Consider the following 12,955-nt stretch of genomic DNA (forward strand, 5'->3'; position numbering starts at 1 on the left):
GGCTTATCCTTCACCCGGAAATTTGGGGAAACAAGCAATGTTTTCAATGCAATATTTGAAACAAAATGCATTTAATACCTTTATTAAATTGAATACCTTTTTTAAGCTCCACAACTCTTAGGTGGTATAAGCATAGTACACTTCCTCGTTTGAGATAATATACTTGCCCATTGTGTACTGAGAAATAAACTTGTCCATTGCCACCATGACTTGCAATTCTCCATATGAAAACACTGATTAGACCGGGTGCAGTGGCTCACGCCTATAATCCCAGCACTTTGGGAGGCTGAGTCAGGAGGATCGCTTGAACCCTAGAGTTTGAGATCAGCCTGGGCAACATAACGCAACTCTGCCTCTACAAAAGATTAAAACATTACAAAGGTGTGGTGTCACAAGCCTGTAGTTCTAGCTACTCAGGAGGGTGAGGTAGGAGGACCGACTGAGCCTGGGAGTTTGAGGCTACAGTGAGCTGTGATTGTGCTACTGCACTCCAGCCTGGATGACAGAGCAAGACCCTGTCTCAACAAATAACAATAATAAAAAATAAAAACACTGGTGGTTTTTCTAGAACTTGAATGAATTTTAATCTCATTTTAATAAAACAAGAGCACTGTAATAATGTTGCATAGTGTCAAAACTCTTACACAGACATCATTTTACTTGCAATTCATTGTCTGAGGTGGGTAGGACAGGTTTGACGGCCCCCCATTGAACAGACTGGAAAACACACTTCATGAAGGTAAGTAACTAGTGCCACAACTAGCCAAGGGCAGCGCTGGACGTGCACCCCCAAGGACAGCCTGCCTCACCAGGTGTTGCCTCTCAGTATTTTTTCCAGGATTACTGAAAAAGTAGCAGAAAATGAAAATCCTCACATGGGTTGCCTTCGTATAGGTTGCACAGCTTCTAAGAATTCAGTACCGGCTCTTATGAAGAGAAATAATAGTGACATCTGAGACACGTGGCCTTGGGCTGTGTCTCTTTTTTTCTCCCTTTTTTTATTTTGGTTTGAGATGGGGTCTTGCTCTGTCATGCAGGCTGGACTGCAGTGGCATGATCATGGCCCACTGCAGCCTTCACCACCTGGGCTCAAGCAATCCTTTTACCTCAGCCTCCTGAGCAGCTGGGAACAAATGTGTGCGCCACTATACCTGGCCCCGCCCCACCAAACTCCCCCAACTGCTGCCATTCAGGATCTGGGCATCACTGGGACAGTATCTCAAAGTCTGTTCTACAACTTTGATTGCTCAGTGAGTGACTGCATTCTGATTTCTTCGCGTCAAGTTGGGAGGCCTGATGTGGGCAATTTTGAGAAATCAATTACTATGCTATTTCTTCATTCTGCTTGGTAAGATTTTTCCTCCTAGCCTTTCTTAAGGCTATGTTTACTTTTATAGAATGCAAAACTTGGGTTATTTTCTAGGGTTCCAGGAAGTGTGACATATTCATCTCCTTCCTATGTATTAGAAAGAGGTGGCTGGGCGCAGTGGCTCATGCCTGTAATCCCAGCACCTTGGGGAGCCAAGGTGGGAGGATCACGAGGTCAGGAGTTCAAGACCAGCCTGGCCAACATGGTAAAACCCCATCTCTACTAAAAATACAAAAATTAGCTGGGCATGGTGGCACACGCCTGTAATCCCAGCTACTCGGGAGGCTGAGGTAGGAGAATCATAGGAACCCAGGAGGCGGAGGTTGCAGTGAGCTGAGATTGTGCCACTGCAATCCAGCCTGGGTGACAGAGCAAGACTCCATCTCAAAAAAGAAAAAAAAAAAAAAAAGAGAAAGAGGCTTAGTGGATTTACCTGAACAGCTTGTTTTGTTTGTTTTTGTGACAGGATCTCGCTCTGTCACTCAGGCTGGAATGCAGTGTCATAATCATACCTCACTACAGCCTCAAGCCCCTGGGCTCAAATGATCCTCCCACCTCAGCCTCCTGAGCAGCTGGGACTACAGGTATGCACCACCATGTCCCACTAATTTTTGTACTTTTTTTGTAGAGCAGGGTCTTGCTATGTGGCCCAGGTTGGTTTCAAACTCCTGGCCTCAAGCAATCTTCCCACCTCAGCCTCCCAAAGTGCTGGCATCACCGTGGAGCTTGTTTATCCAGGCAGAAAAGATGCCAGAACCATGTCATTCACCTGGTGGGGCTTTCCTTCATGCTATCAGAGAGCGCAAAGTCAGCTGACGTCACTCCCCTGGTTTGACTTGGGAAGTTAATAACGATAGATATAAGAGTTCAGAACCAGCAAATGGTGTCAGGATTAAAAACACCAAACCTCTGTGGTCCCAGGAACACTGCTGTGTTTGCACTTCCTTCTGATCACGAGCCCCCTTTTTGGAAAGGAGTGGGGGTTTACTCTCTACCTTGAGAGTTTTCATGTCACTTTCACTTTTGGGTAACGTGCAAGTTAAAATAGTGTTCTTTCCTTACTCATTTTCTTGAGGACTGACACTAGTCCTTATGAAATCCTATTTTTTTTCCCCCAGAGTACTCTGAATATTCTGTTACTTTTTTCCCCAGAAGTCATTGCATCATTGTTGATTTGGATTGCGTTTTTTATTTTTTATTTTTATTTTTTTTGAGATGGAGTCTCGCTCTGTCACCCAGATGGGAGTGCAGTGGCTCGATCTCGGCTCACTGCAACCTCTGCCTCCTGGGTTCAAGTGATTCTCATACCTCAGCCTCCCGAGTAGCTGGGATTACAGGTGCCCACCACCATGCATGGCTAATTTTTGTATCTTTAGTAGAGATGGGATTTTACTATCTTGGCCAGGCTGGTCTTGAATTCTTGAACTCATGATACACCCGTCAGGTTGCATTTTTTAAAGGTGTTAATTGCCAAAAGGCATAATAAACAACTGGAGTTTTGAAATACGTTGTCATTGCTGTAATATGTTCTGTTAGGTTTAGTAACATAAACACAAATGTATTTTAGACAAGGGCTACACATCTATATCCACGTGAGAGTATTTCCAATGATCTCTTTTATTTCATATCACTTTTGCTGATAAGACTTACTTTTGATCTTGGCTTAGACGAAGTAGCAGCAATGAAATTTCAGGAGTGTAGGAGTCAACTTGTTACCCAAGCATGGCAACAGACGTACAGAGGTAAGAATGCACAACATGGCCAGGCGTGGTGGCCCACGCCTGTAATCCCAGCAGTTTGGGAGTCCAAGGTGGGCAGGTCACCTAAGGTTAGGAGTTTGAGACCAGTCTGACCAATATAGTGAAACCCTATCTCTACTAAAAATACAAAAATTAGCCAGGCATGGTGATGCACGCCTATAATCCCAGCTACTGGGGAGCCTGAGACAGGAGAATCGCTTGAACCCGGGAGGTGGAGGTTTCAGTGAGCTGAGATAGCGCCACTGCAATCCAGCCTGGGCAAGAAGAGCAAAACTCTATCTCAAAAAAAAAAAAAAAAAAAAAAAAAAAAAAAAGGCAACATGCATTCACTGGGTAGAGGCTCTACTTATGGAAGTGGTGGAGAACAGGGTTGGAAATGTAGATTGAGACCGAGTATACATGCTCTTGAAGGCCAGACTAAGAAATCTAGATTGGCATCAGAGGTGAGTTTAAGTAGCATGGTCAGGCATAATCCCAACTATTCTTTCTCATGACATCTCTTATCATCAATATACATATTATTTGCATTCTTATGATTCATTCTCACAAGCATCAGCAACGTGAGTTATAATGATCTCCATTTTGCAGATGAAGAAAGTGATTTTTTTTTTGGAGACAGGGTCTCACTCTGTCACTCAGTCTGGAGTGCAGTGGTGCAATCACTGCTCACTGCAGCCTCAACCTCCTGGGCTCAATTGATCCTCCCATCTCAGCCTCCTGAGAAGCTGGGAATAAAGGTATATGCCACCACGCCTGGCTAATTTTTGTATTTTTTGTGGAGATGGGGTTTCACCATGTTGCCCAGGCTGGGAAAGTGACCCTTAGAGAGACTTTGTCCAAAGTCACAAAACTGATGTCTAAAGCCAGAACAGGCCAGAGGTGCAGCCACACTCCTGCTGCCCTGCTCCACTGAATTTCCGAGTAACCGCAGTGGAGCTTTTCCTTGGGAAAGCTCACACCTTCTCAAGCCCTACTTCTCCCTACTCCTTCCCACCATGATCATCCACCCATACTCTGTTATGACAGGGTGAGCATGACATGTATTGTCCAATCCTTCTGAGAAAGAAAGGGAACTATTAAAAACTGTAGGCAATAGGCATTATACGTGACTTCTGGTCCTCCTAGTTTTAATGAATTCTTGCAAAAGGGTTAATATTGAGTTGGTAACTTGATTTGAAGCCTCTCACAGTGCAAATCTCTCCAACCTTTTCTCCAAAAGCACCATCCCTGGGCTTGTCTCCATCTAAGACCTCAAAGGGGTGTCCACACAGCCCATACAGCAGTTTTTGCAGAGTGGAAGAAACCCTCCATTCTTACTACCTCTGCTTTACCTTTTACCTTTAAATGAAGGATTCCCTATCTGCCCCTCTCACAATGCAGTTGAACTACAAGAATGTGGCATGTTTTCTCTGAAAGGTCCGGTGACCTGCCGGCCAAGACATCTAATGTCCACCAGGGCTGCAACTCACAGCCAGCCTGCACTAAGGCTGAAGTAGTGGACACAAAATCCCCAAACTAGATATAGACTCAGATCTCTTTGAACTGGCTGTGAGTTGGTAACACATTGCACATTGTATCACTTCTTGATTTTGGGGAAAGATTCGCAACTGGTTCTCCCATTCCTGGGCCCTCAAGGCCCCACCTGTGGCATTTAAAATGATCTATGACATAGATGAATATCTTCTCCTGGAAATGTCACACTGTACATTCTCTTATTGTTTAGTCTGGATATAGTGATCTCAAGGTTAGGTTTTTTTCTGAGACACAGTTTCGCTCTTTCGCCCAGGCTGGAGTGAAGTGGTGTAATCTCAGCTCGCTGCAACCTCCGCCCCACCGGGTTCAAGTGATTCTCCTGCCTCAGCCTCCCAAGTAGCTGGGGTTACAGGTGTAAGCCACCACGCCTAGCCTCAAGGTTAGGTTTTAAATGACATTTTTCCTGCGCTGGCTCGAGTTCTTTTTACTTTCACTCAAATAGAAAAAGCAAGAGTTCAGCAAGAGACTTAATGACTTAGGGGGCATTATTTGATTCTCCTCCCCTTTCTTTATCCACATTCTTCAGCCTTCACTCCATGATCTTCATACTCAGAAATACCAGGGCTAGATGCCCGTCCTGGGAGGAAGCACGTTTGCGCTGCAGGGTGAAGCACTTTTGTGGAAGGATAGTGCACCCCAATGCACTTTAATCTCTCCTTCAACATAAGAACTAGAGTTGTCATCACACAAAATGGAAGAGAGATATTCCACCAGCTGAAAGCTCATTTCACCTAAAACCTGGGCTCAAACCCAAGGGGAAGAAAGTAGAGAGCAGGGAGTGGAGCAGCCCTGGGCTCAGGTTGGTTCTGAATCCCTTTCCTGTCTTCTCCGCGGAGGAATTCAGTCAGCCTGGGAATGTTTAATCATCTGTGGATGGTGAGAAACTTTTCTTTTTTTAAAGACACAGTCTCGCTCTGTCATCCAGGCCAGAATGCAGTATCATGATCATAGCTCACTACAGCCTCCAATTTCTGGGCTCAAGCGATCCTTCTTCCTCAGCCTCCTAAGTAGCTGGAACTACAGGCATGCAGCCACCACACCTGGCTATTTTAAAAAAATTATTTTAATGTTTTTGCAGAGGCAGGGTCTTGCTATGTTGCCCAGGCTGGTCTTAAACTCCTGGGCTCAAGTGATCCCCCTACCGTGGTCTCCCAAAGTGTTGGGATTATAGAAACGAGCCATTGTGCCTGACCTGAGGAATTTTTAAAGGATTTTGATGTGCTTGGAAACTGATGAAAATCTGGGTTAAAGAAAACATATTGAATACTAGAAGTGTTTGGAATGGAATGGAGAAGGGAAGTTAGTGATTGGTATGGAGGCTGCCATAGTGTCTAGTAGATACAAGACAATAAATCCCTGAATTACTGTTACAGCTGTAGGATTGGAAAAGAAAGGGCAGACAAAAGGAGCAAACGATTTTAACAAATTACTTGTATCTGCTGGCACTACAATATGTACTTTCTACACATTGTCTTTAAAAATACTCCTACAGGAGAAGTTGTATTATCTTCATTTTATAGATGAATGACGTAAACCTTAGTGGTTAATAATTTGTCCAAAGTCAACCACTACTGGCAGAATCAGGATTTAAACTCAGAATCTGCCTCCACCGCATATACTTTCTCACTATAGTACATTGTCTGCAATGCTGTCAATGTTGGAGTATGAGAAAATAATTTTGTTTCCAGGATCAGAAATGAGAAAGAGGAAAGAAGGGGAAATGGTCCAATTTTGATATAGGAAATGATGACTTGTTCCCTTTTAAATTTCTAAGTACCCTGTAAGTTTCAACTTTGATTTTTTAAAGGTACACATTTGAATATTAAACATAATCAGTACTAACAGGCTGTATACAAGCACATACTTCTTAATGCTTTATGGCTTGCTAGTGAATATTCATATTCACTGAAGCCTCCTGGTGTGATCTTTCAGGTTTACCTACACATAGAGTTAATCTATTAAAAATACATATATATATATATATATATATATATATATATATATATATATATACACACTCATTTACTGGAGAAGAAAATACTGTTTGAATGTATGAGTGTCTGGAAAAACCTTCATAGCTATGAGCATAACTAAATAACATATCTGTATCACCAGACACACTATGATTTCCTATCATGAGTAAAGTTGAAAAAATTAAACTCTTCAGAGATGTTTGAAAAAGTTCAGTAAACCTTCTAATGTAACCCAGAAAGGGAACAGAGGAGAGTAACAACAGGGGGGCTACTTCTGATGACAGTGGCAAACATTCAGAGAATAAAATAGAAAAATATAAAATCAGTTATTTTTAGAAACTGTCATTGTCGGAAAGACCAGTAATCTATATGTTGCAGCGAAACTTGCATATCAAATGAGGCAAAAGCAACAAGAGACAGATCTCTGACAAAGTCATAATGTGTCTGGAATTGGTGGGTTCTTGGTCTCACTTACTTCAAGAATGAAGTCGCGACTGTCAGGGTGAGTCTTACAGTTCATGAAGGCGGCATGGACCCAAACAGTAAACAGCAGCAAGACTTATTGTAAAGAGTGAAAGAACAAAGCTTCCACAGTGGGGAAGGGGACCTGAGCGGCTTGCTGCTGCTGGCTTGGGCAGCTTGCTTTTTTTCCCTTATCTGCCCCCACCCACATTCTGCTGATTGGCCCATTTTACAGAGTGCTGATTGGTGTGTTTACAATCCCTGAGCTAGACACAGAGTGCTGATTGGTGCATTTACAACCCTCTGGCTAGACATAAGAGTTCTCCAAGTCCCTACCAGATTAGCTAGGTACAGAGTGCTGATTGGTGCATCCACAAACCCTGAGCTAGACACAGAGTGCTGATTGGTGCATTTACAATCCTCTACCTAGACATAAAAGTTCTCCAAGTCCCTACCAGACTCAGGAGCCCAGCTGGCTTCCCCTAGTGGATCTCCCGCCAAGGCCGCAGGCAGAGCTGCCCGTCAGTCCCGCTCCGCACACCCGCACTCCTCAGCCTTTGGGTGGTCAATGGGACCGGGCGCCACGGAGGCTCGGGCCTAAGGGGAGCCCACCGCTGGGGGGGCTTGGGCATGGCGGGCTGCAGGTCCTGAGCCCTGCCCCGTGGGGAGGCAGCTGAGGCCCAGCGAAAATTGGAGTGCTGCGTGGCCTGGCGGCAGTGCTGGGGGACTCCGTGCCCCCTCCGCAGCTGCTGGTGCTAAGCCCTTCACAGCTCGAGGGCCAGTGGCGGCACCGGTCAGCCCCTCCGAGTGCAGGGCCCGCGGAGCCCATGCCCACCCGCAACCCGCGCTGGCCCACAAGTGCCACATGCAGCCCTGGTTCCTTCCTGCACCTCGCCCTCCACACCTCCTAGCAAGTAAAGGGAGCCGGCTCCAGCCTTGGCCAGCCCAGAGAGGGGCTCCCACAGTGCAGCCGCGGGCTGAAGGGCTCCTCAAGCAGGGCCAGAGTGGGCACCAAGGCCGAGGAGGCGCTGAGAGTGAGCGAGGGCTGCCAGCCCCTTGTCACCTCTCAATAACGTAAAGCCATTCAGTTCGAAAAAAATTCATCAAGACAGATACAGTGATCATGGAGGGGGGAAAAAAACATGCAAAAAGAATAGTTACTTTTGACAACTTGAGAGAGACATCTACATGGAAATAATGTTCAATGACCAAGGAAAGGTGATGGACTCCTGTCCCTGGAAGAACCCTTTCCTTTTCCACTTCAAAAATGAATCAATGTCTCATCATCTATGCATTATGTTTAGTTGTCATGTTAGTCTTTTAGCCAATTTCTAGTAACATCTAATTTTATAATAACATGTACATACTTAATGTATTTGCTAGGAGTATCTCAATCAAGAAACAGAAAGCAAACCCCAACATTCTGAGTTCTTATTTAATCTCTAGCATTCTTTGTTATGTGAACCTAAGTCACTCATTTATGTTCTTTACAGCTTCCTTTCATTTTCTTAAATAAGTGGTATTAGTGTCTTATGGCACATAATTAAAAAAAAAATTAAGAACAACCAATGAAATGTACCATATACAAGTAATCATTGTTATATGTAGGACCATAGATTTGGAATACAGGGAGGTTCAGTGTGACTGATTTCAGCTTCTGAGAATTAAAAGAACAGCAAGGGAGTTTGCCCAGCGTCAGAATCCTAAGTGGAGTCCATTATTTTTGTATTGCTAAGGCAAAGTGACTTTTCAGCAAAGTCGGTTAGTGTGGTATAAAGTCAGGTCTACAGCCCTTAGGGGTCTATGCAGTTGTCAAGAACAAGTGGCAGCAGGATCATGTCTCAAAAAACAAACTTCAAGATGGATTTTTATAGTCAAAGAATATATGGAGATTCTACAATAAAGTTTGGAATTGTGTACCATTTTCTGACAAAAAGTATGCACTGTTATTGGAAGCGCTGTGTCCCTTTAATCTGTATCCTTAAATTCCCCTTTTTAATACTCTCTTTAATATTAACTTAAAATTTCTCCTAACTTCTATTATAAAAACACCATAATGCTTATTTGTAAAACTGCCTTGATATCTGTAAAAAAATAAAAATAACAAAATTCTTAACTCTTCAGGGCTGGTTATGAAGTTTGACTGTGTCAGGGTGATGAGATGGGCACCCGCTGTGCTCTGCCTCCTCCCTCCTGTCACCTATAACCTTCATTGGCAGGCGCTGGTGTGCACTTTCTTAGGAAGTTCCTACATGTCACAATTCTCTGGGGATTTGAACAGAGGAATTGAGGCCAGTCTTGGAATCCCCCATGAAAAGCTACTAAAGATATGCAAATACATACGAGAGACATAGGAAACTGAAAGAACACCACTACGGTTCAGCCGTATTAGCCTTCCGGCCATTCCTCACATTCCAGGCAGGCTCCTGCCTTTGCATCTGAGCATTTTTCCTTGGCAGAGAATGCTTGAGTCCCACATTTTCCCATGGCTGACTCTGTTACTTTCTTCAAGTCTCTGCTCAAATAGGTTTAACAAATCAATTGGCAACACTGCCTCTCAATTCCTGGCACTTCCTAACCCCTTCCCTGTTCTATTTCATTCACCATCTTTCGTACTACTTATGTATTTGCTTTTTGTCTTTCTCCCTTCCCTAGAACGTAAGCTCCATGATGTTAGAGATTCTCAAGGATCTTTTTCACTGCTGTGTCCTTGGTACCTAGAGGATCATAGAAGAGGCACTCTGTGAACATTTGTTGAATGACTGTCAAACCCTTGTACCAGGATGATCTGATAACCCTCAGCACATCTCAGAGAAAATGGTGGTTGCTATCATCTTTTCCATTGCACAGACAGTGACGCTGTCAAGCGCAGTTTAACCAGTTGCCTAGATACCACGCTGACCAGGCATGAACAGGAGAAAGAAGGTGATGGTCTACTCTGGGGCTTGTGGTGTTCCGTTAGATGTGTTCACGTTTATCATATGGAGTGAAGCAGGTCTCGGAAACGTGCCCGAGGGGCCAGGGAGGAAGAGTTACATGACCTTCTTCCACCACTGGGAAGTGTACTATGTGCTTAAAGAAACAAGAGGAATCATTTTATTCTCCTCCTGAACTCAAGTCTAAGTAAATGTCCAAATGGAAACCGGCCAATGGCAAAAGCAGGAAGTCTGGATACATTTCACTTCACATAGCCAAAAAATGCAGAGAAACGTCATTCAATACCTAAAACAACCACGACTGGTGAAAATCGAAGCAATGATCAACATTTCAAAGTCTCTCTCCATGCCCTAAAGTCAAACTAAGGAATTTTATCATAGTCATTAACATGAATGATTGGACCACTGCATCATCAGCACACACCAACCAAATGACCATATTCCCTGTAATATGGCAGTCATTAAACTCATAACTCAACTTTGGACAAACCCTGGTACAGAGGCATTTTGTAATAACGTGGGACACACGGGGAATTTTTAACCTGAGGAAATGAAACTATGCTGACTCTCTTGAAATAAGTGCTCCTAAATTTTTAGCCAACAACTTGAACTTTTCAAAAAGTATTAGCATAATTGAGTATGAAGTAAACCCAACCCAAGGGTAGTCTGAGCTTAACGTTTCAAGTTTTGCTTTCATGGTAGAAACATGCCATTAGGCAGGCACTACTTTGAGAGAATTAATCTTTTAGGAAGATTAATCAGATGAAGGAGGGGATGTACTTCTGAAACGACTCTTTCTTTAATGTTTATGTGCTGGCAGAAAGTAGAAAACTCTCATTTGGGCATCAGAACTAGCCCTTGGACCCATCCGTATAGGGAGGGAAAGAAACTCACCAGTTAGGCCAAAGGTCCCTGAATCCTATGTCTTGGTTTTACTAAGAGGAAGCAAAGAATCAACAATAACAATAATATCAAGACAAAAAGTATCCATTATTAAAAGTGAATTAACTTCAAAAATTTTGTCAATTTTTCTGAAATAAATTTGAGAGTTGTGTTTCAAACTAAGATATACCTCTTTTAATTAAGTACTCTTAAACAATAACTGCCTATAACAGAAAAAAACCATCATAACCATTTTTTAGACAAATACTGTGCTATTTCATATAAAGTAAGAATAATCTAATTAGTGAATTTCAAATTAAGGTAGTAAAAATTATTTCTTGACCCAAAAGATGGAATTATTTATTTTTCCTACATAATTGTAAGAAAACCATAACCATAATCTAATAATAAATTCTATGATGAGTATGGTCGAGGTTGCATGGGCTGATGGCCAAAAATTTGGTGTTTAGACACATAACTTTCAGTAGAGAATAGAAAGGAATCCATTTGCCTATTAATTTTAATGTATCAAGCTCACTTAACATGATAGCAGGAAACTAAAGCCCTTGTTTTTTAAGAGTTTACAGATTGTTCTCGTTATTCTGAGCTCAATCTGGTATGTTTTGTGTTTTTGGTAGGAAACTACCTTGAACCTATATATATAATTTTTTATTTTTTATTTTTTATTTTTATTTTTTTTTGAGATGGAGTCTCATTCTGTCTCCCAGGCTGGAGTGCAGTGGCCCGATCTCGGCTCACTGCAACCTCCACCTCCTGGTTTCAAGCGATTCTTCTGCCTCAGTCTCCTGAGTAGCTGGGACTACAGGCAGGCCCAGCTATTTCTTGTATTTTTAGTAGAGACGGGGTTTCACCATATTGGCTAGGCTGGTCTTGAACTCCTGACCTCGTGATCTGCCTGCCTCGGCCTCCTAAAGTACTTGGATTACAGGCATGAGCCACTGCCCCCAGCCACCTTGAAATAATATTAAGGAGTCAAATTTGATTAGGATTAACATGCCATTATTATTACTGAAATGTTAAACTTTATACATGTCTATCATTGATTGAGGAAAATTACTTAGATACGTAAAATTAAGAAATAGCTATGCTATCTTGTTTCCAAGGAAAAAAGGAACATACCAACAATATCACTGAATAATGAAAATTGCATATTCTACTCTTAACATTTGACTTACCACCAAAAAAGAAATCTAGACTATCTTTACCCAACACAAACAGTTTTGGAGTTGAAAACATATTAAAATCATAACTTTGACTTTGTATGAATGCATTTTAAATTATTTGTGTGTATGCGAAGGTGAAGCAAACCTAAAAACCTAAAAATGGCAAAACAAATTGAGTGTTTACATGTCTTATAGTTCATATTTTAGCAAGCATGCCACCATGACTTTGCCAAAGGATTTCTAACACTTACAAAGATATTTATATGCTTTTCTAAGACGAATGCTTTCTGAAGGTTTTCCAAATACTCTTACCATGAAACAACTAGATGTCTTTAAGTTCTTAAAGCATGTGTTTCTGCTTAAAATATATTTTTTAAGCGATATAAAATCATCATCTACTTACCCAGGAGACATTTTTGCCCTTAGGTGATTTTGGCATGGCAACATATAGTACTGAAGCGGTCAACAATAGTTTCACCAACATGGAAAATCCAATGGAGTTTATTCCAAATGTCTTTGTTACCCAAATGCAAAAAGTTCTCTAGTTTGCCAGACACAGATATCATAAGTAACAGTGAAAGTAACCTTCCCATAGCCCATCTTCCTTCTGGGCATTAAGCGTGTGAACACACACATCACAGACTGCTACTCTGATCACTATGGAGGCAGAATCTGCAACATGTTATCTTCCATATAGCCACAACATCCAAAGTGGAGTAGTCCCTTAAAAAAAAATTAAAACTTGAGTCCACGTGGAAACGTCCAAAATCACAGAGGTGTTCCTCTCTCGGCTGTTCAATTGCAATTCCCAGTTACTCTCCAAGCTCTAAGAAGAAGCTTGGTAACTACCACTTAC

At 42.4% G+C, this 12,955-nt stretch overlaps 1 protein-coding gene across 9 annotated transcripts in view; it reads right to left on the minus strand.

Annotated features, from left to right (window-relative positions):
- LOC105488234 (calcium voltage-gated channel auxiliary subunit beta 2) overlaps window positions 1–12,955 on the minus strand; it is a 405,027-nt gene that overhangs the window by 242,573 nt on the left and 149,499 nt on the right. The window contains exon 1 of one of the 9 annotated variants that reach the window (XM_011752113.3): window positions 12,503–12,946. The exons of the other annotated variants lie outside the window; for them this stretch is intronic. Within the exon in view, the coding sequence (XP_011750415.3) occupies window positions 12,503–12,583 (81 nt within the window). The 5' untranslated portion in view covers window positions 12,584–12,946. Of the gene's footprint in view, window positions 1–12,502; window positions 12,947–12,955 lie in introns of those variants that run through there. 9 annotated transcript variants of the gene reach the window in all.

Source organism: Macaca nemestrina, chromosome 9 (genome assembly GCF_043159975.1).
Source record: "Macaca nemestrina isolate mMacNem1 chromosome 9, mMacNem.hap1, whole genome shotgun sequence".
In the NCBI taxonomy this organism is placed as follows: domain Eukaryota; kingdom Metazoa; phylum Chordata; class Mammalia; order Primates; family Cercopithecidae; genus Macaca; species Macaca nemestrina.